Below are 23961 nucleotides of genomic sequence, written 5' to 3'. Positions count from 1 at the left end.
GGATGGATTCCCATAGAAGCCAAGTACCTGCTGAGCTGAGAGGCAAAGACATCGGCGGGGTCGTGTCTTCCATGCCCGGCAGCAGTCGCGGGGCATCCAATACCAGACGTTTAGCGCCCTTTCCGCCTTGGGTAAGGTCGAGGGGGTTGGTCCTGACGACATGCTCTTGATGTTGGCACTCATGAGTCAAGCATCGATAATTCCATCTTCTCTGAGTCGTGTAGGGTGTTTCGACCTGAAAATCAGGTGCCGCTTGGGTGTAATCAGACTGCCGTCGTCTATTAGTGTATCCGTATACAGTTACAGGGTAACAATGAGTGTAACGTTGGCAAGCTAAGTACGGCACTTGGTTAGTCAACGTGAACTGGGACCTTTCACCTCACAGCGCGGATAAGGGTACGGATATTGAGAATTCATATAAGCCCATTCCATTTAAGAAACTTTCCGTGGCAGCCGGAGTCTGGATTTCCATATCTCTAGTTTCAGATAGATACCTAAGTAGCTGTCCGGTTTGTCGTCAGATGTTAGCCCATGTTAATCGTGTCAGCTCAAGCTACCCTAAAGCAAACCGAAACTCCGTTCCCATCTTTCTTGCCAACGAATACCATATCCCATCAGCCATTGAGACGATAAATCAAGGCTTGTAAGAGTCTGGTGGTAAAACTACTGGTGCTTCTATCGCTTCAACGCATATAAGAGCCTTTTCGGCTCGGTGCTGCTTGTGTCACCCCAAACGCAGGTACACACCTGAAAACGAGGATGATGATAGCATGATGCTATGAAGATAACAATTAGAAAGATGTATGAAAGAAGACCTAAGTTGTCTATTGGATTCAAAAGCGGGATCGGCTAAGCGATAGTATATTGTTTATCTACAGAAGCAAAGTACCTTATGATATCGATATGAGTACGACGAATGAAGAAGCAGATCTGAGCTGGTGTCACTCACTAGTCGATCGGATGAACGTGGCAGAAGAGGTAAAAAAGAAAATAATACAATATAGGTATATGAATTGAAACAGGCATAATTCAGCAACATGAGCAGGATGTGCATCAAGAATTTTCTGGCACGAAAAACGTCGAGTCATGTGTAATATTGCTTTTACTGCAGTGTATAACTGACCTTCAACTCCAAGCTTGAGTTTCAAGTGGATTCGTGAATCAAATCTGCCATAGTCGGCTGTTTCACACTCTCCACTGAACCACGCTAAAACGGCAGCTAACTTATCGATAAGCCGATCGCGGAATCCCTGCAGCAGCTCTCAATGAACTTAGAGCTTCGGCTTGTTGCCTACTTCTTTCAACCTTCTTCATCTACTCATCCTCTTGAATAGCCAGTGCGGCACCATGGCCGAGCCAACATATACTATTTTCGTCCGGGTCCCTATGCCCCGTGGTGATTTCGTCGATCCGCCACCGGTATGAAGCTCTTGATCCCAACCAGTCAATCATAAGCCATCATGCCTATGCCCTTGCGCGCATCGGAGCAATCATGGCAGAGCTAACCATAAGCATGACAGGTAAACTGGGACTCCGTCAAAGATGAAGCGTTATGGAAGATTCTCTCAGGAGCTGCAAAGAAGCAGATAGACTGTAGGTATTCACCAATCCGTGTATATTTATTGGTGCTGACCTAGACAAGGGGACGAAGTGTAGGTGTCGATCTTATCACAATTATCATACAGGCAATACTCATCTGAGGTGCAGCGCCGATCGCTTCGAAGTTCCTGTCGATTTCCTCCTTCAGCAAGTAGCATACCTTACCGAACGACATGCTTCCCAGGTCCGCGCTCAAGTTCGAAAAGCTACCGCCGCCGTCCGTGGCTCAGTGCAATCGCCCGTTCTAGGCGCCGACTCCGCCGGACCCGGTCATCAACGAACACATTCAGCCTTATCCATCCGAAAAGACTCACCTATGCCGCGCGTCGAGGCAGGAAGTGGTACCGGCACTCCTCTCAACGCATCAATACGACCGGTTGTATCGCGAAATCCATCGACGAATACTACAGTCCTGAGAGATATGACCGGAGGCTCAGCTTCCCCTCGACCTGGAACAGGGTTTGCTTCGCGGACCGGCGAGCGACGTCGTCTTTCATCCTTACCAATGTCATCAGTCCCCAACAGATCACCCGATCGAGAAGCTCAGCCGGGGCCAGCGCCAGATGAACGAAGCCCGTCACCAGGCCCGGCCGAGGACAGTTCACCAACATCGTCAGAGGACGAGTCTAGCCCCGCTCAATCTCGCATCATTCGTCGGCCTCCTCGGTTTCAGCAGCCCGATGGAGGACAGTACGAGGATGACGACGATGACGAATCAGAGCCTGCGTTTCAACCATATACATCTCCTTCCAACAAGACTTCGGCACAGGACCTCGGCTCAACGCTAAGGGGAGATGGGCGCAGCTCTGGCAAAAGGCATCACAGGCCTCACGGAAAGTCCGCCATTCATCAATCTCACACATCAGATTCGTCAGCCAGCTCTGCGGCCATGGTACAAAAACCGGATAAGTCAGATAAAACGACGGAGCAGCGAACGCCCGGACCTCTCTCACCACGCCGAACTGCAGAACTCGCGGGACGTAGCCCGGGCAATCAGAGCAAGGGTTACTCCCGCGAAGGTAGCGACGGAACGCCTAGTATGGGTAGTAGTTATAGTGATCTTGATGGTAAGTTGCCTTGTTAGCCTCAGCCCGCTTGGTGTAGTTTGCTCACCACACAGTCTTAGACGCCTCAGTTACACAGTCTGCATTAGAGGAGGCATTGGCCAGTCATATGAACAGGGGCGCAGGAAGCCGCTTCAGCATCAGCCAGGCTTTTCGCAGCCGTTACAACCCTGGCCCCAATCAGTGATTGGCTTGAGGGTTTGTTTTCGAATTTGTATTGCTTGAAAATGCTCTTTTGGCATGGCGTTTGGGCATGGCAAATGCATTAATTAGGGCGTTTGGTGAGGCACCTGTTTTGAATGTTTAGGATACGGTCGTACAGATATCCCACCTCAATTCTTGCTATGATAGAAATGCGTTTAATATGGAGTATGACTAGTGCTGTAGGAGTTTTTGAGTCTTGTAAAAGTTTCCAGGTCAGTGGTAGCAAGTAGTTTCTACATGCCCGAGCTGGTGATGGGAGAGTTGCTGCTCTCATACGAGGCAGACACAGTGTTGAACAAACACAAAGAAGCTGCGAGAACGAAGGAATTCCTATTTTGATCACTTGTTTGCTCAAACTCTTTACAATTGTTCCATGCAGGATATCACAGTATTAGAGCAGCATCTCCGCCGGCTGCGTGCAGCTGCCATAACCGCCTCTTCACACTTCTCCGAGTATTTAATCGCAAGCACTTACTAAATGCAACTTCCTTCCTCCCAAACCCTTTCTATCTGCCCAAGATATTGGAAAAACCCCAGCTTGACACTAATAGAGCCTCGCACCTTTTAGAAGAACATTCCAACCCGACGCTATGTTTTTCAGAAGTTGGTCGGGCCTCCCCAAGGATGTCTCCTTTCCGAGAGATCTCGCCGGCCTTGGGTTCGCTATCCATGACCACTTCAAGATGCATCGCTGACAAGAAGCAGTTATTTTGTGAATGATGACGATGAGGTCCGATCTATTAAGGATCCGGAGTGTTACTACAAGTTCTTCAGCAGCAAGAACTCTCGCGTCAATGAGCGCCAGCGCTTCCACTTCAACAGTACGTGCCTGGTCTTGGTGGCCCCGCGTTAAGGTAGCTTTACTAATAGCAGTACTATAGTGGCTCTGGAAGATATCGTCCATGATCGCCTCGAGAAAGAAGGCCTCAAGAAATACCACCTTTTGCCAGAAAACAAACGGCAATCGCCCGTCTTCCTCACCCCCAACATTGCCAAAACTACCCGCATCGTCGTCATCCTTGGCGAACCAACCAAAGATCTGGGATGGATTGCTGGCCGCGTCGCCAATGGGCCTGGTGGCCTTGCGAAAGGAACCATGATCTCTGTTGTTCAGGCACTTGCTACCCAGGCTGCCAGCCCCAATGATCCGGAACCTCCTTGCATTGTCCTGGCTAACATGGGCCAGCGGTTCTGGTGGCCTGAAGAACAGCGTGCTATCACCATAGAAGCATCAGCTGATATTCCACTTCCCAGTTTGGTGCACTCTGGACGTCGTTTCATCAAGAAACTCAATGAGATCCCTGGAAGCGAGACACCTTTGGCGCACATGACGACTGTGCTCAACAAGGTTCTTGAAGTCAACAAGAATGCCAAGGTCGACATCGTTGCTATTGGGCAAAGCTGTGAGGTTGTCTTGCAGTTCTTTGCGAACGAGAAGCACTGGGCGCAATGGGGTGAGCGACTAGGCGGCATGCTCCTCATGGGTACTGTTTTCCCAACCGATTTGCTCGTCAATGTTGAATTCAAAGAGTTCCTAGCAAAGGTACAACCCACACCCGGTATTGGCTATAGTTCCGCAAATCACTGACTATCACAGCGCACTCGTGGCTATCTCATTTCAGAGGAACCCCTCGACACTCCCCTAGCCATGCCCGGAGGAAACCCGTCGCTCCTGATCGAGCCCCTTGGCTGCCCCTGCTTCTCTAGCGGAGAAGACCAGTTCATCGAAACCATCCTCATCAAGGCTCTCGAACCGGCCCTTGCTTACCTGCAAGAAGTGGCTCTTACTTCTAATTTTGTCAATCCTGACATGGCTGTTGCAGAGCGTCGCCCAACCGACATCACGGATGAGAAATGGAGTGAAATGCCAGAGGAGGTCAAGCCAGAGGTCACCAGCATTGATCCTGAGAAGATGAAGGAAGAAATCAAGCAGATGAGACGATGGAAGAAGTTTACGGAGACTGGCGAGGCACCCGTTGACGATTCTGATGACGAGGACTGAAATAATGACGGATTGCATGAAGAATGGACCTCGTCGGGTCGTGCATGTGCGGGGAGAGTGCAGATGAGAACCAGGAACGGAGTTTATGATGAAAAGGGGATATCTTGTTCATTAGAAATAGGCTAGAATCAATCTCAAGTCTCGAGGAGTGCTCAAAAGATGTGGCAAAATCCTTTGCAGCTCCTGGTATTACCCACGTTATACAAATTTTGGTTTACATTATTTTACGCTTTGAATAGTGAGGCTATATTGGGCCCGGCTGGTGTCAGGTCCTCAATCAGTTCTCTTGTCCTCCTCACACGCTCCCTGACCACAGCTTCCTCTGCGTTCCAGCGGTCTCTGGCACTTGGTGGGTTGGCGCTCCAGAAGGAGAATACGCCCGACTGTGTAGAAGCCTTTGCTTGCTGGAGTTCTTCTTCCTTGGCAAGCTTGTTGACCATCTTACCCCAGTTGGCGAGGCCTGCGCTCAAACATTCGCGGCAGGTAGTTTTCGCGGCCTTATCAGCAGTTAGAAGATCCATGTTCCGTAGCTGCTCCTCTGAAACGTCGACACTGTCACGCGTCCACGAGAGGCCGTCGTCCTTAGATGATGTGGAGAAGAGGATCTCGCCGATCCAAAGACTGAGGGAAGCTTCCTCGCAGCGCTCGTGAGGGCTGCGCCAGGGAGGCTGGGTACCATCCGGTGGTGGAGTTGGGTAATCAGCCTGGGAGAAAGTTTTGACGACTTTGTCGAACACGGAGTGAGACTTTGGCTTTAATTGAGTAGTGGGAGGAGGGTCGTTAGGTAAGTAGCGGCGAGCCTTGAGAAGGGAGAGGTAAATAGGGAGAGCTGCGTCGACTTTTCCGCTACGTGCTTTGAAGTTTGCCATAGCAGTGACGGCATCGAGGACATTTTGGGAGGGCAAGCCGGCCTTCTCATTGAGCACGAATGTCTTGGGGTTGTAAAGGGGTTGCGACATGTCGACTCCTTGGGTAGCCTCTGCGAGAGCCAGGTGGTATAGTGCCTCAGCGCCTTCAAACTGCTTCTTGAATTCCAGATAACTAGCGTATTCGAGTGTTGCCTCGAGCTTCTGTCGAGAAGTAAACCCCTTGGTGCCGAGGATCTTCATGTAGAAATTATCAGCACTGGGATAAGCAATTTCACAGTCCTCTTCACGAGGCGCATGAGGTTGTCCTGGAGGGATTGGCGTAGGTCTAGGGTTGGAGGGTCCAATAACAAATTCGGGTGGTGAGATGATGTTGCGAGAAAGGTCGCGGACCCATCCATCGACATGCTCCGCGCCTTTTGCAGCCAGCATAATAGCCTCGAAGTAACCTCTCCGCCACTCCTCGCTCTTGCCGGAGATATCACAGGGGTTGAATTCCCCAGGGATCTCCGCTTCAGGATCGACCCTATCCGTAAGTTTTGTTACACCCTGGCCGTCAACTTTGGCATCCTCCAACCTCAACACCAACCCTCGAGCCAGCTCGAACGACCAAGGCCAATTGGTCTCGCCATTCTTCGGCGCCTTGCTGTTGTTTGAGTCTCTTAGGAATTTCCTTGTCATCCAACCCCATTCGTGTGGTGTCGGATATTCCTGCTCCAACCTCTCCTCATTGACAAAGAACAGAATCACGCCAAAACAGGCTAGGAGACCCCAAAACGAAGCAGTGTATCGTACCGCCAGCTTAGCTTCGTGCTTCAGCCATTGTCTTCTCTCGGTGGTAAAGGTCCTAACGCCGTTGGTGGTTACTGGGATCGCAAGGAAGGGGAGGTTCGGCCTTGAGTTGGTGGTGAGTTGGGTGCAATGTGTAAATGTTCGAAGACATGGTAATCGGGTACGAAGTGTTGGTGTTCTAGGTTTTGAAACCGGAATATGACGGCCAACAAGCCGGTGACGCATGGCGCCTGCGTATTTATGGATCGCGTATTTCGCCTGTTCGATATAATCGTCGCCAGATCGCTATGGTTACAGATCGTCGTCAAAACGATGATATCTCGAGTCTTTGTATGATGAGGATTTGGGTGTAGGTGATTGGAAAATTGAGCCAATTGGAGCTCCAGATTGCTGACTAAGACGTCATTCTCTGCCAAGACCTTGAAAATCTGATTGAGCACATCGTGAAGACTAAAATGTACTTGTTGGTGTGAGAGAAGCAGACGTTCTTTTTATCACGTTACTGTGTTTAAAATGTCTTCCTTCTTATCCTCGAACACGTTCTCAAACCCAAGATTTCAGCTTTTTGCGGCTGCTGTCTTCTCAGCAGCTACTACGGCTTCATTGTTACTCGGCTATCAAGCGTTGGAACGAGAAGAGAGAGTACATGAACTCAAGAGCTCAATTCCTGCTGATGACCCTGACATTCAACCTGTACTGACCTCGAGCTTACTTCATTAAACCGCCTTTACTGACCGATTATAGTTAAATAACTTTGGTGGCTCATCAGCGCCACCAGTTGATAAGGAGGATGCAAGGAATCAGGCTCTAGCCCGTAGGGCACAAGCTGGTGACTTTGATGAAGAGCTAATTCTTGAGCAATTGGCGAGGAACAGGGTCTTCTTGACAGACGAAGGTCTTGATAAACTACGGAACTCGTTCGTTATCGTGGTTGGTTGCGGAGGCGTTGGTTCTCACTGCACCGCAGCGCTTGCGCGTTCTGGTGTCTCAAAAATCAGGCTGATAGATTTCGATCAAGTGACTTTGAGCTCCTTGAACAGACATGCGGTCGCTACACTGGCGGACGTTGGTATTCCTAAAGTTCAATGCTTGGAGCGACGCTTGATTGCCATTGCGCCGTGGGTGAAATTTGACCTGCGACAGGAGCAGTTCAATGAGAGTGTTGCAGAGCGCTTACTTCGACCCTGGAGCGAAGATGGGCGTGCTCCTGACTTTGTTATCGATGCCATCGACAACATCGAGACCAAGGTCTCACTTCTCGAATATTGCTACAAGAACAACCTGCCAGTCATCAGCGCCATGGGAGCAGGGTGCAAAAGCGACCCTACAAGAATCATTGTGGGAGACATTGGGGCTAGCAAGGATGACGGGCTCTCAAGGGCGACACGAAGGAAGCTGAAGTTGAAGGGTATCACAAGCGGCATCCCCGTTGTCTACTCTACGGAGACGTCAGGTGCTGGTAAAGCTGAGCTACTCCCGCTACCTGAAGAGGAGTTCCAGAAAGGCTCTGTTGGCGATCTCGCTGCCATGCCCAACTTTCGTGTCCGAATTCTTCCCGTCCTCGGCACAATGCCCGCCATCTTTGGTCTTACAGTGGCAAACCATGTCATTTTGAGCATTACAGGCTATCCTTTAGACTATGTACCTGCCAAGGGCCGTGAAAAGATGTACGAGGGCATGCTGGCAACGTTGCAGAGCTATGAGGAGAAGTTGGCACGATTGGGTAATGAGGGCGATCAAATAGGCCTCAAGGTCCCCATCACTGTCGGTGACGTTGCTTTCCTTTCTGAGGAGCTCTATCAGGGCCGAAGTGCCATTACTGGCATCCCCACGAAGCTGGTCCTTATCCGTTGGCAGAAGCCCAGCGGCTGCAGTATCACGACCTTGGGTGAGGGCAAGAACATCCAGAAGTGTTCTACAGTGAAGCTTCACGACCTCGTGTTAATGACCAAGGATGAAGCCACTCGACATGAGAAGGATATCTTCAAGGGTGAAAAAGCTCTTGAAGATGTATATGATGCTGAAACAATTGCGCGGGTTGAGGAGAAGAGAAAGACAGCTAAAAAGTACGAGGCATTTCGTTGATGGAAAAGGGGGACTGGCTGTGGGGTGTATATCTGGTAGACCTGGATAGAAGACAACTGGAGGTGTACGATCACATCGAATGTTCCTCCTGGGCGTGCAGGGGGTTCAGTACTGTACGTTTTACGAATTGTAGATGAAGAATTCACGACTTCCTTTGCCCTAAGCGCAAATGACAAACTTCCCATGCGCAATATCCAGCAATGTGCTTAAAACCCAAGAGACAACCCCTTTTCAAGTCAAATGATCTGATCGGTGTTTACGACAAGCTCATGTGTCCATGTATGAATAGAACCCAAGTCTACGGTGTGTTCATTTACCAATTTCTTCTTCATCAGGCTCAATATCGAGGAAACCAGACCCTCACTCAACCTGGGTGGCCAGGCATGCAGGTAGGCTCAAGTTCTAATGATAGAGTGCTGTCTCTCATGCCCAAAGGGCTTCGATCTAAACTCAAAGACGACTACTGTCACTGCTGGCCCAATGTTGCTGTGATGGACAACGTGTGGTCCATCACATTTTGTCATTGCCCTGCCTTGGAAGGATCAATAAGATAAGCCAGAGCACAACCATCTTTCATGATGATCCAATTACCTGACGCCAAGTCAAACATATTGCGTGTTCCCAAGCGTCTCTGACGTCGACATGGCTAGTATCGGGTATCCAAGTCTTGGGCATGTCGTGTCTGCGTGATGCTATCTCAAAAGTGATTTTTTGCTGAATGCATATTTGGCAGCCCTTCCAGCATCAGTGATCATTCGGGCTGACCTTGTAATATCGGTGTAAGAATTGTTTTTAGGCCTCAAGTCTCCAGGCATGTCAGCCTTGACTAGCTTCACTTCCCATGTGCAGGATTGTGCTCATGGCGTATGATTCAATGGCGCGCAAGTAGTTTCATACGACCACGTAACGCAACATCGATGTGTAACTCAAGCGTCGCACATTCATAGAGTCGGCTCATGTACCATTATGACACAGTCGCTTAGTTGCAATTGGCATTGCGCGCAGTGAGTCTGACATTTCGCGGCCATTGGATCCCAGGCCGAAACTGCGTCTGTTTGCCTTGAAGTTAATACACTTGAGAACGCCCGCTCATAGACGTGGATCAAAAATGCAGACTGAACACTACCAACACTTTCATCGTCGGCCCAACTCAAGGTACCAACAGCAATGGGTCTTCTCGCTGCGCTGTTTATTCATTCCTCAATGTAATTTTGAAGTCTCCATGATAGGCGCAAAGAGCCCCCACGATGCATTTGCCTTGTAAGGCTTCCCAACCCTGGCTCGATCCCCGGCAGGCAAAATGTAGGCAGGCTCGCTGCATAATTGCCTCAAGATACAACGATTTTCAAGCGTCGGGTTGATGTTGGGTCTCTTATGCAGGGATTGAGAAAGCTCTAGAGTCTCAGAAGTTGTGATATTGAGGTAGTTTGTTCGCAGACCGCTCTGATAGCCATCTATGAGCGTGTAAGCGGCTTCAAGTAGGCCAATGGCAACGACGACATGATGAGCAAACTAATGTCTGTTGCCGTTCAGGCGGTTCCAGACTATCCAATTGTCTCGCGATTGAGGGACTCTTTACACAGGGCGGTGGAACTGCAGCTGTCAAAAAGCAAATATTGCGTAACTCGACCACTCGGCTAGTGTTAGGCGAGAGAGAAATGTGAACGCTCACAGAGAAAACAAGATATATCGCATATTTTTTTACGTTGATTAAACGCCCGTTTCAGATGCAGGCTCAAAAAGAAGCCCAAGCAGTCGCCTTATTAGAAATGTGTAGAGATGGTGTTTGAAAGTGCTATTAGATGTGATTAACAGACGGCAGGGAACCGACGAGACGGGAACGGAAAGCTGAGCAATAATGCACGGGGTAAGAAAAGTGCACGAAAAGGTATCTGAATCGGGAAGTGAGTAGAGACGCACCAAGACAAACATGTGTTGGGTTGCGAGATGAAGACGCAGGATCTCACGACTTTACCCTCACAGGGCGAGTAGGGGGAGCCGTGCCCAGAGAAACGTTACACACTTCCCGTATCTCGGGAGCGATCAGGAATCAGGCATATTCAGGAGGAGAGAAGAGAGAAGCGGGAGTCGTGACATCTTATGAGAGAACGTGAATCATAATGGTATCCATAAGCTGGTAGTACAATGTATGGGCCTGTGCAAGGAATGTCGCCGAGAGGCTGAAGATATATGGAACTGCGGCAGGCCGTTGTGATAAGACCTCATCACTTGCAGTTGAGGCCCGATGTGCAGTTCCCCAGCATTATGGGCTGAGGTTTACATGGTCAGTCATTTGTGTAACCTTAGGGCGGAAGCACAGAGTATCTCATCCAAGATTGTCACAAGACAACGAACAACACTGGTGCTCACATAATTATGTCGTGCAATAATAAAATTTTCTCAAGTATATGATGTGTGTAACTTGGTACTGCAGTCCAATGCCATGATGGTGTTTCACCAGATCCTGAACGGCAGCATGACTAAAGCATCCGACCGAAGGCTTGATCATGCCTGCACTTCGTCTTTCAGCTGCTTAAGCCATGTTGCCTCGTTCGGCTTCACCGATGTGATGGGTGCGCAAATACGCTCTTTAGGCTTATAATGTCAGCTGGAAACATTCTTTGTAACAGTGTCGCCTGGTCCATGTCGTATTTCAAGGCCATCAACTTAGTCCTTTGTCGTGTGCATCGTGCACACTCTGTCACCAAGTAGTATGTGTGCTACGATAGACACGAACTCTTCAGTTGAGCCTCAACATACCAGACTGCGAACCGGCGTCAAGGCACCAAGCAAGGCGTCTGTCTCGGGACCTGCGTCTAGCACAGCCAATTGACGATCCTTCTGAAACCAGTCTATCATTAATACCAAACAGCGCCCTGACTTCCTATTGCAGTGAAGGCAGCTGGAACTTTAGAACACCATGAAATTAACCTGCAACAAACCACAACCAACGAATGCATAATTGGCGCCCTTGTTTGTGTAGCTGAAAAGGTCATCACCAACATATGACCTTTCGTTTCCTCATGGTGACGGGAAGGGCTGTATATAATAGCGAATTGGGGCTCTGCTGCCTACATTCCACAAGCCAGCACAAGGGTTGCCTTGTCAAGCTATCTACAGTAGGTCTTACTTACTCACTGAGGAGATTGAAGGCGCTGGCGCGTATTGGTAACCTATTGGGTGCCTCGCATGCGGGGGATGACTCCAACAGCCTTGTGAAGTTGTGAGATTACTGTGCCAACTGCAGAATGCTATGATCGACGGTCATTGGGCCATCGGGAGTGCATGGGGTCGCTGCTTCGCAGTACAGATAAGCTTTCTAGAATATAGGACTTTTTATCTGGAAGCTCGTGGCTGTGCCCGCGTGCCTTTCGCGCGAGAGCCACGTTATCTGGGATGTGAATCCTTCCACAGCTAGGGTAGCTAGGTAGTCTCCAGAACGTGGGGAGACACTAGGTACCGGCTAGATATCCATGGATGGATGACGGAGGAGGACCCGACGCCCCGGTATACCTTACCTCAATTCAACAACCATATCGGTAATCAGCCATGTCAACCATACCCTGTACCTACCTGTTGGGTTGATAGGAATGAGATGATGATTTGTGATGATGAGTTGTTGATGGCGAATTGTTGACGATGCCAGTTGTCCAAAGTGGCGTTGTGTCAACATTATGATACGGCCCAATGCATATATTCCACGCATTCGCGTCAAATCGCCAACACACAACTACCGAGACCACACCTATAGATGTGCTGCGTGGTGGGAGGCCTGAATTTAAAAACCGCCCCGTTCTCACCTCAAAAGGACAAGACAAATCTCAATTGCTTTTGCTTCCACTTCAACCATTCGAGCCTGAGGATCGTGATAGCACGCGACAGCACTTCTGCCTGCGCCCCGGCCCGTCGACTCATCCCCGTATCTACCTAAAGGAGGCAATATTTTCACTCCCAACTTCGCCTTTCCTGAGAAATTTTGTGAGGGCCGAATAGGCACCTGGCGGCCGCCTGGAAGACCCTCGCCTGAGGGTCTATTGGCCATGCATCAAACGTTGGTCCTCTCTGTCAAGACCTGGATGCCAGCATGATGCTTGTGCCGCTTTCCTTGATGCGAGAATTTTGATGATAGATGATATTCAATATCATCGTTGGCACCCAACGAGCTCCGAGAACACTGGTTCAGCTCTGAGGTTGGTTCATCCCTTGTTTTTCATCACTGGGAAAAGGGGTAAACTCGCCCAATCTGTCTGGATCAGTGACATCCGATATTGGGCTCAACGGAGCTGAACGACAGATTTAGCTTCTCACCACGCCTCACGGTAGAAGATCTACGCCGTGAATGAGTCATGTGCTGATGAGTCTGGTGAGTATCACTTTTCATCCTTCAGCCTTGGTTTCTGGCTCAGCGAAGTCTCGTGAATTGCCTGAGCTGGAAGACTTGTGAAGCATAGGCTCTGGTGATCGCAGACATGGAATAGGCTTCCATCTGAGCCACAAGCTGACGAAGGAGTACCCTCAAGAGAGACCTCATATCGTACTCTGTAGAACTGCCATCCAGTCATTCCGAGATGAAGTTGGATGTTAGAACTGTAAATAGGACTTAGTCAGCCGTGGCTTTTGAGTAGATCTTATAAGTGCCGTAGATCCTAGGTATGGGCGAACCGTGGCGGCATCGTTGAATAAGTATACAGAGGGGGCTTATTTTCAAACCCCCTCCGAAACACCGATTGCAGGGCTCTATATTTCATGGTACACTGTCCGGGCGTGACCGGGAGGCATGCACTACTCCATTGGCCGAATGGTTCGCGCACCTGTGAGGGACAATATATATCAGAGTTGCTTTTCTTCGAGTTATATGTTTTAATATTCAAAGATTTAGCTGCCACAATTGTGTCGATTTACTGGGGCCAATTTTTATACCACCACTCATTTATTCCCCTTCCAACGTCCTTGGCGAAAGTAGTTTACTACTTTCGTCGTTGCATGGTTCTTACATTATCGCTGGCCAGTGGCACGTTCCCACGGAGCTAACCGCTTTACCCAACTATGCCTGTTTTGCAGTCCGAAGATTGATATACATATATACGTTATTGTGTTACGAAAACGCAGCAACTTGGCTGTGTTTTTAAAGGTCTACGAGGTATGTTAGCTATTGCAAATGAACGCGACAAGCTAGGATTCTTTGATGAGGGGCATTGGATACTAATGGTGCCGCAGAGCCTCAACGAGGCAACCAAAACGGGCGAACCAGGCAGCCTTGATTGAGCCCACCCTCATCATCGATATCACAAAATTTCGAATTGCATGTTGTTTGCATTCGTTCGCAAAGGGAAGAACGCTCCCACCATCTCGGATTGAAAATATCAGCACGTAAGATAATGAACCCAGCCTTTTATCCGATACTCTCAATCGTTGTTTTCCCTTTGTATTTTTGCGAACCGTCAGCCCAGCCTAGTCATGAGAATTGTGGCTGCTTGATTAACCCCCCCCCCTCATGCCGCCAAACATGGAACCCCAACCCCCCCAATGGCGATGCTTGTCATGCCTGGAACCTTGGTGGATATACGTCAGGCAGCCCTGAACACATTCGTACCGCCCGCCACTTTTCTTGCTTCCGCCGATTGCCCTCCCTGTCTTGTCTTGTCTGGCTCTTACATGCGTTGTATCCCTTGAGGATCTCACCTTGGGCTTCTCCTTCTCTCTTTCCGTCACAATCACAGCATAACTATGGTTGACCGAATTCTGTACTGCAGAATTCTCTTCATTTGACAGTTGCTCACGATCTTCTCTAGCTCTAGCTCTCTCTCGCTCTCTTTCCCCTCTCTCCCTCACTTACAGGCACGCGCCGGTTGGGCTCGGCACGGTCTCCCATGCTTTGTCATAGCCTAACATGGCAGGCATTACGGACAAATGGGTCCGACATCTGAGGACTCGCGATCGCCAGGACAAGGCAGAGTCACACTCTTTTACGTGCGATATCTGCGGCGACGAAATCAAGACGTTAGAAACTTGGCTCGATCACGTCAAATCCGATCAGGAGCATCAGGAAAAGTGGCCGACGCTGGAAGCAGCGCAACTATCATACGTTCATAAGGGGTCAGTTCACTCCCCAGCTCGGTTCAGTGGTACCTCTGTACCGTACCTGCATTGCTAGCAATATACATACTCATTCATCTTCTTCTTGCAGATCCAATAGACAGAATAGTCAGGACTCCAATAGCAGGAAGCGGCGTGCAGACACCACCAGTGGGACCGTAGGGGACCAGACCACAACGGGCACTGCAGTCAATCAAGACCGAGATGCCGATGGCCACCAGGCAAAGCGTCGGTCGCCTGAGCCGAGCACTCCAGGCCGTAGCCGTGCCCGTAATGACCACCGGAACGACTACGGGGGTCGGCCCCACCAGAACACATCAGGCCGCCAGCTCTGGACCTCCGATGATGGTGTTCAGCAAAAGTCGCAGGGCCAGGGGCGAGCTGTCTCCCTTGGTTCGCCCAGGCAGGGACCTACCAAGGCAAACAGACCTACACAGCCAGCCGCACAACAGGTCAACCGTCCTTCATCCAATGATGATGAGTCCACCTCCAAGATGATGCGCCAGCCAGAGACAAGACCCATATCACAAGATCAGCTTGTCGCAGAGGTCAAAGGCATCTACGCAGGACTGGTCATGGTTGAGACAAAGTGCATCGAAGTTGACAATGCCCAATCATCCAACACTGATGCCAATTCAAAGCTTAACAACGAACAATGGCAGGCTTTGATTGCACTTCACCGGACACTCCTCCATGAGCATCATGACTTCTTTCTTGCAAGCCAACACCCCTCTGCCAGCCCTGCTCTGCGAAGGTTAGCGTCCAAATATGCTATGCCTGCTCGCATGTGGCGACACGGCATCCACTCGTTTCTTGAGCTTCTCAGACATCGCCTCCCTGCCTCTCTAGAGCATATGCTCACGTTTTTGTACTTGGCTTACAGTATGATGGCCTTGCTATACGAAACTGTGCCTGCTTTTGAGGACACGTGGATAGAGTGTCTTGGAGACCTTGGTAGATATCGCATGGCCATTGAGGACGATGATATCAGAGACCGTGAGGTGTGGACTGGTGTAAGTCGTCATTGGTACAGTAAAGCATCTGATAAGTCCCCTACTACGGGTAGACTTTATCACCATCTGGCCATTTTGGCCCGTCCAAATGCCCTGCAGCAGCTGTACTACTACACCAAGTCTCTCTGTGTTCCCATTCCTTTTTCAAGCGCACGAGAGAGTATAATGACGTTGTTTGATCCTGTGCTGAACAATAACACGGCCCGTCTTGCCCCTGTTGATGCTGCATTCGTGCGCGCTCATGCTATTCTCTTCTCTGGGAAGTCCCAAGACCAGCTGCAAGAGTCAACGGATAGCTTTATTGACTCACTTGATGGTCATATTGGTCGGGTAACTAAGCGATGGTTGGAATCAGGGTCAGTCGGCATTGAGAAGTTATTCGAATTAAACTAACTCCAGCAGATACTATATTGCCATTGCTCTGTCGTGTTCTCTACTCGGCTACGGTGCTGAGTCCAATGTTCTTATGCGGGCCATGTCAAAAAAGCCCGAAGAGACTGACATTACTATGGATGGGAACACAATTTCCGAGGCCACCCCTGACGAGACATTCAAGCTTGCGCTTGACTTTGCAACCCGGACGATTTCGCGAGTTCTTTATCGCTGGGGAGACACCAATACGTTGCCTTTCGTGCATTCCATCCTGGTCTACATGAACCACATGACACAGTATCCAGCTGCTATTTCTCATTTGGAGGACGCGTATCCCTGGAAACTAACTTCCATTATGCTGAACACCCTCTTACTTTCCTGCGAGGCTGGGTATGAGATCCGAGACCAGTTCCGCCTGCCGGAAAAGGACCAGCTCCCACATCCGTTGCCCGAGGACTTTGCCATGCGAGGCCTGGTCTACGCCGAGGACTATTTCCCCAACGGATGGTTCAGTAATGACAAGATAGACGAAGATGAGAAGTATTTTGAGTTGCCGTCTGTCTCAGAAGAGCGCAAGAACCGCATCCTGTCTCTTGGATACAGGATTGCATCCTCAGGTAACTGGCTTCTCTGGAATGAAAAAACTCGCCAATTCGAGGTCCCCGAAAAGTATAACGTCAAGATAGACCTGGACAACAGGCTAAAGGACAACGCCGAGTAACAGGACATGCCTAAATGAGCTCAATGTCTGCTTATCTGGCAGGGCACTTCCATGCACGCATATTGGTAAGCCAACAATGTTGGCATGGAAGTGTCCTGCCAGAACAGTTGAGAGATGCCATGCCAGGTATTTTCCTCTGACTTCTGACTGCTAGAGACAAGCATCGAGACCCTGGATAGATATTGGTCCATCTTCCACTATACTCCAAGGAGCCAGGCCTACCGGCGCCAACATGGATGTCTCAGTTCATGCCATACCAAGTGGGACTTCCTTCTATGGGACCAGCCAGAACATTGGCTTGGACATGGACCTACCCACCCTTCCCCTACACGGATGGATATCATCTTTCAACAACATATCTTACCAGTTCTATCAACGTATCGAATTCAACATGTTTATTGGTCAATTCTTGGATATCTGGAGGACTTTGTGATTTTTTGACATGCGACTTGACCCCGGAGTAGTTATTTCGGGTGTTCAAAGGGACGAGAACTAAATGTCAGCATGACGTTTGCGCTCATTGCGCCGACCTCGTATTCATCTAAATGGATAGGATACCCGGTCAACTGGTTGCGCCCAAGAAATTGCCCATCAGGACACTAACACTATTTCTTTGCGCAAACTGCCTCTCTTACGTTTCAGGGATTCTGTCCAAGTGAGCTTGCACCCAAGTCGCTCTTTTAGTTCACTGACATTTCCTGTCGTTCTTTCTGAGTGTTGTTGGTATTCCTTATCGCTATTTTAATTTTCTTCTTTGTATGTACTTGTTGCTCCTGTTTTAGCGCTATGAGTGGGTTATCCAGATTGTCGTTGAACCTATCTAGCGTGTACATATTGTGTATTTGTTTTATTGTCTTTGATGTCGCTTTACATATGCAGCGAAAATGGGTGGCAGTTTGTGTACTATTCGGGTGTTAGGGGATTATTAGAAAGAAGCAGACGAAAGTATGGGAGCTATGGATAGATACCTAACCTAGTAGAATGATTCATGTTAATTGGTCAATTGACCTATAATTAAACAATCAACGCTGGCAATGGCTTTGATGCCATCAACATCACATCACAAAGCGTTGATGAGAGCGGGAAGTGGAGTTTCGGCGCTTCCCGCCCCCATATTTGGACACTTGCATTAGGCGTACCGAACTGTCGGGTCAATTGGGGGCCAAAAAATGCGACACTTGGCCAACATTTCAGGCCATCCATCTGCAGGCAGGATAACGTACCCAGAAAAAAAAAGTACTGGGATCATACGCATTGGCAATCGAATTATGTTTGATTTTCATGACGCATAAAATTTGGCTGCAAATTCAAAGTCTACTGTCGCGGATGGTGCGGAATGGCTAGAAACGCGGCCATGGCATGATTTTGACGTTGCTAGTTTGTAGCTTGCATGGCGTAGGATTTTTAGGTGCGGCGAATCGGGTAAATGGGAAGCCAGACAGCGTCATGCACTTGTTGATGGGCTGTCTAATGCGTGTCCAGTCACAGTCTGAGATGCGCTGAAACGTGTAGGAGGGGCTGGTAGCTTGTTTTGGGTGGCATTGGGCATCATTGCGGGATATACGGATGGGCCAGTCGTATGAATGCATGCGAACCTACAAAGACTCCAATCAAGACTAGATATTATCAGGTTTGTTTGATATTAAAAGGTGTCGGGTACGAGGGTGCTAAAAGCAAATGTCTCGGCTCGACCAATGTGGACCAATAGGACCCTGACTAGACTAGATGTCGACTCAGAGTTTTGAGGCCACGAATCAGGTTCATACTTGTATCTTATAAAATTTGAGAGCATGAAGTAACGTGGGATGATTTGACGCGGCAATGTTGTAACGCAGTGAAGACACCTGTGGTACCGGCAGTTGAGGCACGATTCTTCCACATCCTGACGCTATTCGCTTTGACGGAGTATCAATGGTATGAAAGTACGTAGGTGATACATGGTTTGATGTCTGGAAATGCAATAAGCTCTGTGCCATTATTCTAGCCTTAGTTACCTAGAGGTAGGCAATTCCGCACTGGAGGGTATGGTAACTTGAGAAAGAGGTGAAAAGGGCACCTTCGGGATTGTCATCTCCAAAATGGGGTGTTTGGAGTTTACCAAAGAATCTGCTCTTTGGCCAGTAGTCAACTTCAACCCCACGGGGTCTATTTGGGAAGCAAAGGTATTCGTAAAATCAAGGCAAGAGAAAGAGGTCAGAGTATTTGGGATCGAACTTTTGCGAGGTCAGCGGCAGCCAATCAGGTCAATCGGATTTACGGATCGGGTTGTTCTCTTGTTGTGCTGTGAACTGCCCAACCCTCTCTGATTGGCCAGATTAGCGCACTGCATAATTCGACCACCACCTTCAATCGAATAAAACACGGCTCTTAGATCTATTTTGCGGGATATTGAACTGGCCTATCAAATGGAACCGAAGTTGTCAAAGCTGGAATGCTTGCTGTGACCAATCTGTGCTTTATACAACACCTCCGGTCGAGGCGGCCCCAAAATACAGTCGTAAAATATCCTCTGTATGAAGATAAAAGAAAGCCTCTCCCTTGGGAAGAAAATCTCATATTTTGGAAATAGAAATAGTTTCAAGAAGATACTAATCAGGAGATATAGGAAGAGAATCATAGGATCACGCTGGGCAGAGGCATTTGCCTCGTCTAGGACGACCTGTCAGGATCAAGGCCTTTTAGATGTTGCTTCAAGATATCCTAACATTTTCTCGAAAACTCCGATTATAAGAATACTAGAACTATACAAGATACCTCTGCTAGAATGTTATGAACTAAAGGTGGAGAGACTCTTGCTTGTGATGTAATGTAAAACAAAGAAAGAGTTTCCAGTCATTACATTGACTTCATATACAAAAAAAGGTAGAGATACAGTGACCAGGCTCAACCAGAAAACCATTTCAGCTCATACATATGAGAACCAAGATTGAGCCAGCTGTGTGGTATGTTATGATGCTTCTAAGTATATATGCTACTTAATTACAACACACACACACACACACACACACACACACACATGTATATATTATCTTTATGTCGCGCATACATAGAGATGAACTGAGAGCCATATCGGGCACATCATTTGAGCGAGGTTGGCCGTTGCGTTCGGAAGATGGACCATCTGTGCCCCTTGGTCGGGTGGCCATACACCCAACGCCATGTAATTCTACAACTCTTCTAGAATCGTTCTAGAAGAATTCTAGAGCCATTGCTAGTCTCATGCAGTGATACCTTGATTCTGCAGTCGCCTTGATCTCTCAGGTATTCGGAACCCGGAAGACCTCGTGCTTTCCACGAGTCGCAACGTAATGCCCGAGGTCCGACTCCGTAATAGCCGTCTCTGCTTCCGAGGCTGAATGCCGAGATTGTGAAAGTCTCCGAACTGCTTGGTCATCGCCAGATACAGAACTTCGCCGAACTCTTTGACAAGAAGACATGACCCATGCTGTCTTGTCTGTATAGACGAGGCAGAGAAAAAAGGCAACCGCTAATTTACGCGGAACAGGCTCCAGTACCCGCCGAGTATCCATGCGGATGCAGTAGCGGTTAGGCATGTGATTGATTCCTAAGAATGCTTGTAAATGGCGGTGGAGATTACGTCTATAGAGAGGCTGAGGATGTTTCTAGGACCTCGAGAGCGGTCATGTTGTTCGAGTATTACGTGTGAATGAATCGGTTGCACAAAGGCATTGTAAATTCAATTTACAAGCCCGTATAAGTCCTAACACGCCCCCAAATGGTTAAATGCGGGGATTGCTCCATTTGGGGCCTCCCTGTAAGATCAAGATTACTGAACTGCACTCAGCGCTTGAGCTCGTGAATTTGAGGCCTGTCAATACAACAGAACGGGTGTTACTTAAAATGTCTGAGGCCGCCTGCATTTGAGAATCTGGCGTTCCAATGCCGGTCGAGGCAATACAATACATATGTACATGGATACGTGTCAGCGTAGCACCCAAAGGCAACCGAAACCTACAGGAATTGGGCATGGCATCCATGGCAATGTCCTGCATCGATTAAACCATCTTATAAGGATGCAGTGTAACTGGCCTGGCCTAATCCAAGGCCGGCTCGTGCCGCGTGACAATGCACTAAACGCACAGGAAGTCAACTGCAGCTAGGTATTGAAGTATACGGACGAGGTTTCATCTACACAGCGAAGCCTCATTAGGCGCCGTCTCACAAGATCCTCGTAATTGGTGCTCGAGGGTACAGTAGTATCGAAGCACTACAGTAGCAGGCTTCACATGACTACATATGTATCGCTGATCTGTATCTGCATTTGTGCTCGGCAGCCTCATTTCTTGAACTCGGTCAAGACTCGAGGTCGAATGGGCAAGCTTCATCTCAGCCTTTTCGAAACCGGGTGATATCAGATGCGAATGCTTCGATCATCATGAGCCAAGTATTGCCCTTTGCGTGGGGGATGGAACACTCCTCGTCGCCTTATATCGTTTGGTTCGCCCAAATGCGGCTCCGCTCTCTGACATCAACACAGCAGCCAACAGCCAACAACCAACACAATGAGGGGTAAAGCAAGGGAGGGTAGCTTCTCACTCACACTCTCACTCTCATTCTCATTCTGACTGAATGCGACTGCGACGGTCACTGTTACACTCCAACGTCTTTTTGCCCGTGAAACGAAAGATGGTTCATGCAGTTTCCCGGCGCTTGTGCCTGTATCACCTCCCGTGAATCCCCATCAATTACCGTGCGCAGTTGTACAAGGAAAATTGAGTCTCCTCGCCTGTTCTTGTCGGTGCACACACGCTCACTCCCTAGGTAACGCACGCACGCACCCAGAAACCAGTTATTTCTTCGAATTAGGCGAATTCGTCGGTGAACGAGCTCCGATACTGAATTGGCACGATATGAATCGTCCATCGTTCTGCAAACGTCGTGGATCTGCGGCTGAGATGCATACGCACACACAGTGGCTCTCTCTAAGGCGGGCGCCTTATTTTCTTTTCTCACCTCCCTTCTCGGGTACATACCACTCACTCGCCTCGTCCGAGTAGTGCATCTAGAGCAAGCAAGGACTTGCACTTTGGAGCACTTGTATGGACATTGTTCACCCTTTTTATCTTTAGGCACATCCGATGCCTGCAGAGCCGCATGGACACACGCAGGCCACAACCACCATCAAGAGCAATCACCTACCGAGAACAGCAAAAGGCAACGAGTTGCCTTCCTGTCAATCACCATGCCGTACGTCATTGCACTCCTCAACAGATACTCTTGTCTCCAGCTCCATGCACGAGGCAGAAAGGAGCATGACATGGCGTGCATTGAGATAATGGCTCGCCGAGTAATTCTCGGATGGTGTTATCGTATCGAGTTGCCCTATATGGAAGAATATCGTGAGGCAATTGCGGTATTTTGGAAAAGAAAAAAGGAAAAGCAGAAAATCTCCATTGTAATTCTGAAAATGACTCAAGCCCGAGAAAACCTCTCAGCTAATCTGCTCAGATGGGGGCGGTGAGAGTCATTGCTGTGCATATGTGCTAAGAGACTTCATCAGGGTGAAACAAAACTCACTGCTGTAGTTTGAAATAGATGAATCATGCTGGTTCAGAAGCGTAGTTGTCTGTACTTCTGTCGTAAACTACGAGGCATCAATCACCCCTACCTTCTGGCCTATCATACAGCAGTTGGGGCCCAAAACGTTATTTGCAAATCCGAATGAATAAGATTATTCAGTCTTCTTAAACACTCGGTTCGAGGAATCATACGTGTAGTAGCCAGGGGGTGTTGTGAAGATCGTGGTTGTGGCCATGGTGTTGAGTGTAACAATGGGCAACTTCACCCTATCAATAACTTTAATTCTATCATCCTCCGACTTGACCCTATCACTACCCGAAGAGCTTTCTAAATAGAATGTTTTACCTCATATATAATATTTTCTACACACAGAATCATACTCAAACATCCACTTTAAGCAAACAATAGATTTCTTAGATACAATGCATTTCTATCCCAAACAACCTAACATATTCATAAACAGATGTCTATAAACATAATTAATGATACATTATGAGTACAAGTAGGTTCAGGCTGCAATTGGGTTAACAAACCATACCAATGTTTGACTTTCTGATCCTTTGAGGTGGATGTAGGATTCTCAGACTGATCTGGACTCCGGCGATGGTCAGATGCCATCTACCCATACTCTTAAATTGAAAAGGGATTGGGCTTTCTATTGTAGTAATATTGATGTGTTTATATGTGCAGTCTAGAGTTCTGTTCCCGTCAGCTGCAACAGCAAAACACAACTTGAGCAGAGAATGTATGGCCAAACAGTTGCTATAGACCTATTGAACCTCTTATGCTAAGAAGTTTTTTTATTATTAGAAATTAATATTTATTTTTACTATAGTTTATAGTGTTTACTTGCCGTGTGTATCGAGTCTGTTGTAAAAGAAAGCCTATCATGACTTACGTACTGAACAAACCGCAACTCCCCAATTAATCCACCATCAGCTGTCAATAGCACATCAAAAGGTATCAATCTCAATGTTCTGCTCCTTTTTCTTTGATTTATGATTGGTTTTCATCTGGACAAGGCTGCGCTGGCCTTTGTTATCACGATCAGGCTGTAGGGCAGACAAGGCTCTCGGCTAACTACCAACAATACCAACCCCCTGATATTGCGACACAGCAGCAAATCACAGCACATACGACCACAGCTCGAAGAAAATACGGGATCCCGTCTGCTCTCCCATAGTCAAGCTTCGAAGCGCTGGATTAGTAGTTGGGTCGGTGACGACCAGCGAATCCCCAGTGTTGTATGTTTTTTGCCTTTCGCTACAGCGCCCCTTTTTGCGTGTTACTCCCTCCGCGTATGGCTTATACGCCTTTTGTATCAGCTGCACTATTGACCATAAGTGTAATTCAGCTTGCTGACAGCTGCTTTGTACTTGATTAACTTAGAGTGCACCTCGCTTAGCTTGTGGAGTTTTAGTTTGGTGCCACAGTGAGCAAAGGATCATCTCTAGACAACCTTATCTTGACGTCTTCAGTATAGACACCGCAGCTCAACCAATTCGGGATGTTTTGAAGGGGAAACACTTTGAAGAACATTCTCGGCAATACTCGCCGGAATCTCAAACAATACGAGCCATTTATGTTGACCTGTCTGGGGGCTGTG

At 48.5% G+C, this 23961-nt stretch overlaps 5 protein-coding genes and 1 non-coding gene; 5 read left to right on the top strand and 1 right to left on the bottom strand.

Moving 5' to 3' along the window:
* Positions 1-1347: 1347 nt before the first annotated feature.
* Positions 1348-2850, top strand: FFUJ_04246 (uncharacterized protein; the record flags this gene model as incomplete). XM_023572492.1 has 5 exons in its annotated part: positions 1348-1419; positions 1521-1593; positions 1643-1652; positions 1708-2666; positions 2726-2850. 5 exons carry the CDS (start codon positions 1348-1350, stop codon positions 2848-2850), a joined length of 1239 nt encoding a protein of 412 aa, XP_023427184.1.
* Positions 2851-3457: 607 nt separating this feature from the next.
* FFUJ_14404 (uncharacterized protein) lies at positions 3458-4869 on the top strand (the record flags this gene model as incomplete). XM_023572491.1 has 4 exons in its annotated part: positions 3458-3525; positions 3573-3688; positions 3749-4410; positions 4465-4869. 4 exons carry the CDS (start codon positions 3458-3460, stop codon positions 4867-4869), a joined length of 1251 nt encoding a protein of 416 aa, XP_023426606.1.
* Positions 4870-5093: 224 nt separating this feature from the next.
* FFUJ_04247 (uncharacterized protein) lies at positions 5094-6752 on the bottom strand (the record flags this gene model as incomplete). Its single annotated transcript, XM_023572490.1, has 1 exon — positions 5094-6752. One exon carries the CDS (start codon positions 6750-6752, stop codon positions 5094-5096), a length of 1659 nt encoding a protein of 552 aa, XP_023426605.1.
* A 288-nt stretch (positions 6753-7040) lies between these two features.
* On the top strand, positions 7041-8612 carry FFUJ_04248 (chlN-like molybdopterin-converting factor family protein; the record flags this gene model as incomplete). XM_023572489.1 has 2 exons in its annotated part: positions 7041-7220; positions 7272-8612. 2 exons carry the CDS (start codon positions 7041-7043, stop codon positions 8610-8612), a joined length of 1521 nt encoding a protein of 506 aa, XP_023426604.1.
* A 5890-nt stretch (positions 8613-14502) lies between these two features.
* On the top strand, positions 14503-16814 carry FFUJ_04249 (uncharacterized protein; the record flags this gene model as incomplete). XM_023572488.1 has 3 exons in its annotated part: positions 14503-14745; positions 14813-16077; positions 16124-16814. The coding sequence occupies 3 exons, from the start codon at positions 14503-14505 to the stop codon at positions 16812-16814; spliced, it is 2199 nt and encodes a 732-aa protein (XP_023426603.1).
* A 6676-nt stretch (positions 16815-23490) lies between these two features.
* Positions 23491-23606, top strand: FFUJ_scaffold03.rrna2. Its single transcript, XR_002792828.1, has one exon. It is a non-coding gene; the product is annotated as a ribosomal RNA (ribosomal RNA).
* The last annotated feature ends 355 nt before the right edge of the window (positions 23607-23961 follow it).

Source organism: Fusarium fujikuroi, chromosome FFUJ_chr02, assembly GCF_900079805.1.
Source record: "Fusarium fujikuroi IMI 58289 draft genome, chromosome FFUJ_chr02".
NCBI classification, from domain to species: Eukaryota; Fungi; Ascomycota; class Sordariomycetes; order Hypocreales; family Nectriaceae; genus Fusarium; species Fusarium fujikuroi.
The sequence above is the reverse complement of the archived record's forward strand: the minus strand, read 5'-3'. Positions and strand labels throughout refer to the sequence as shown.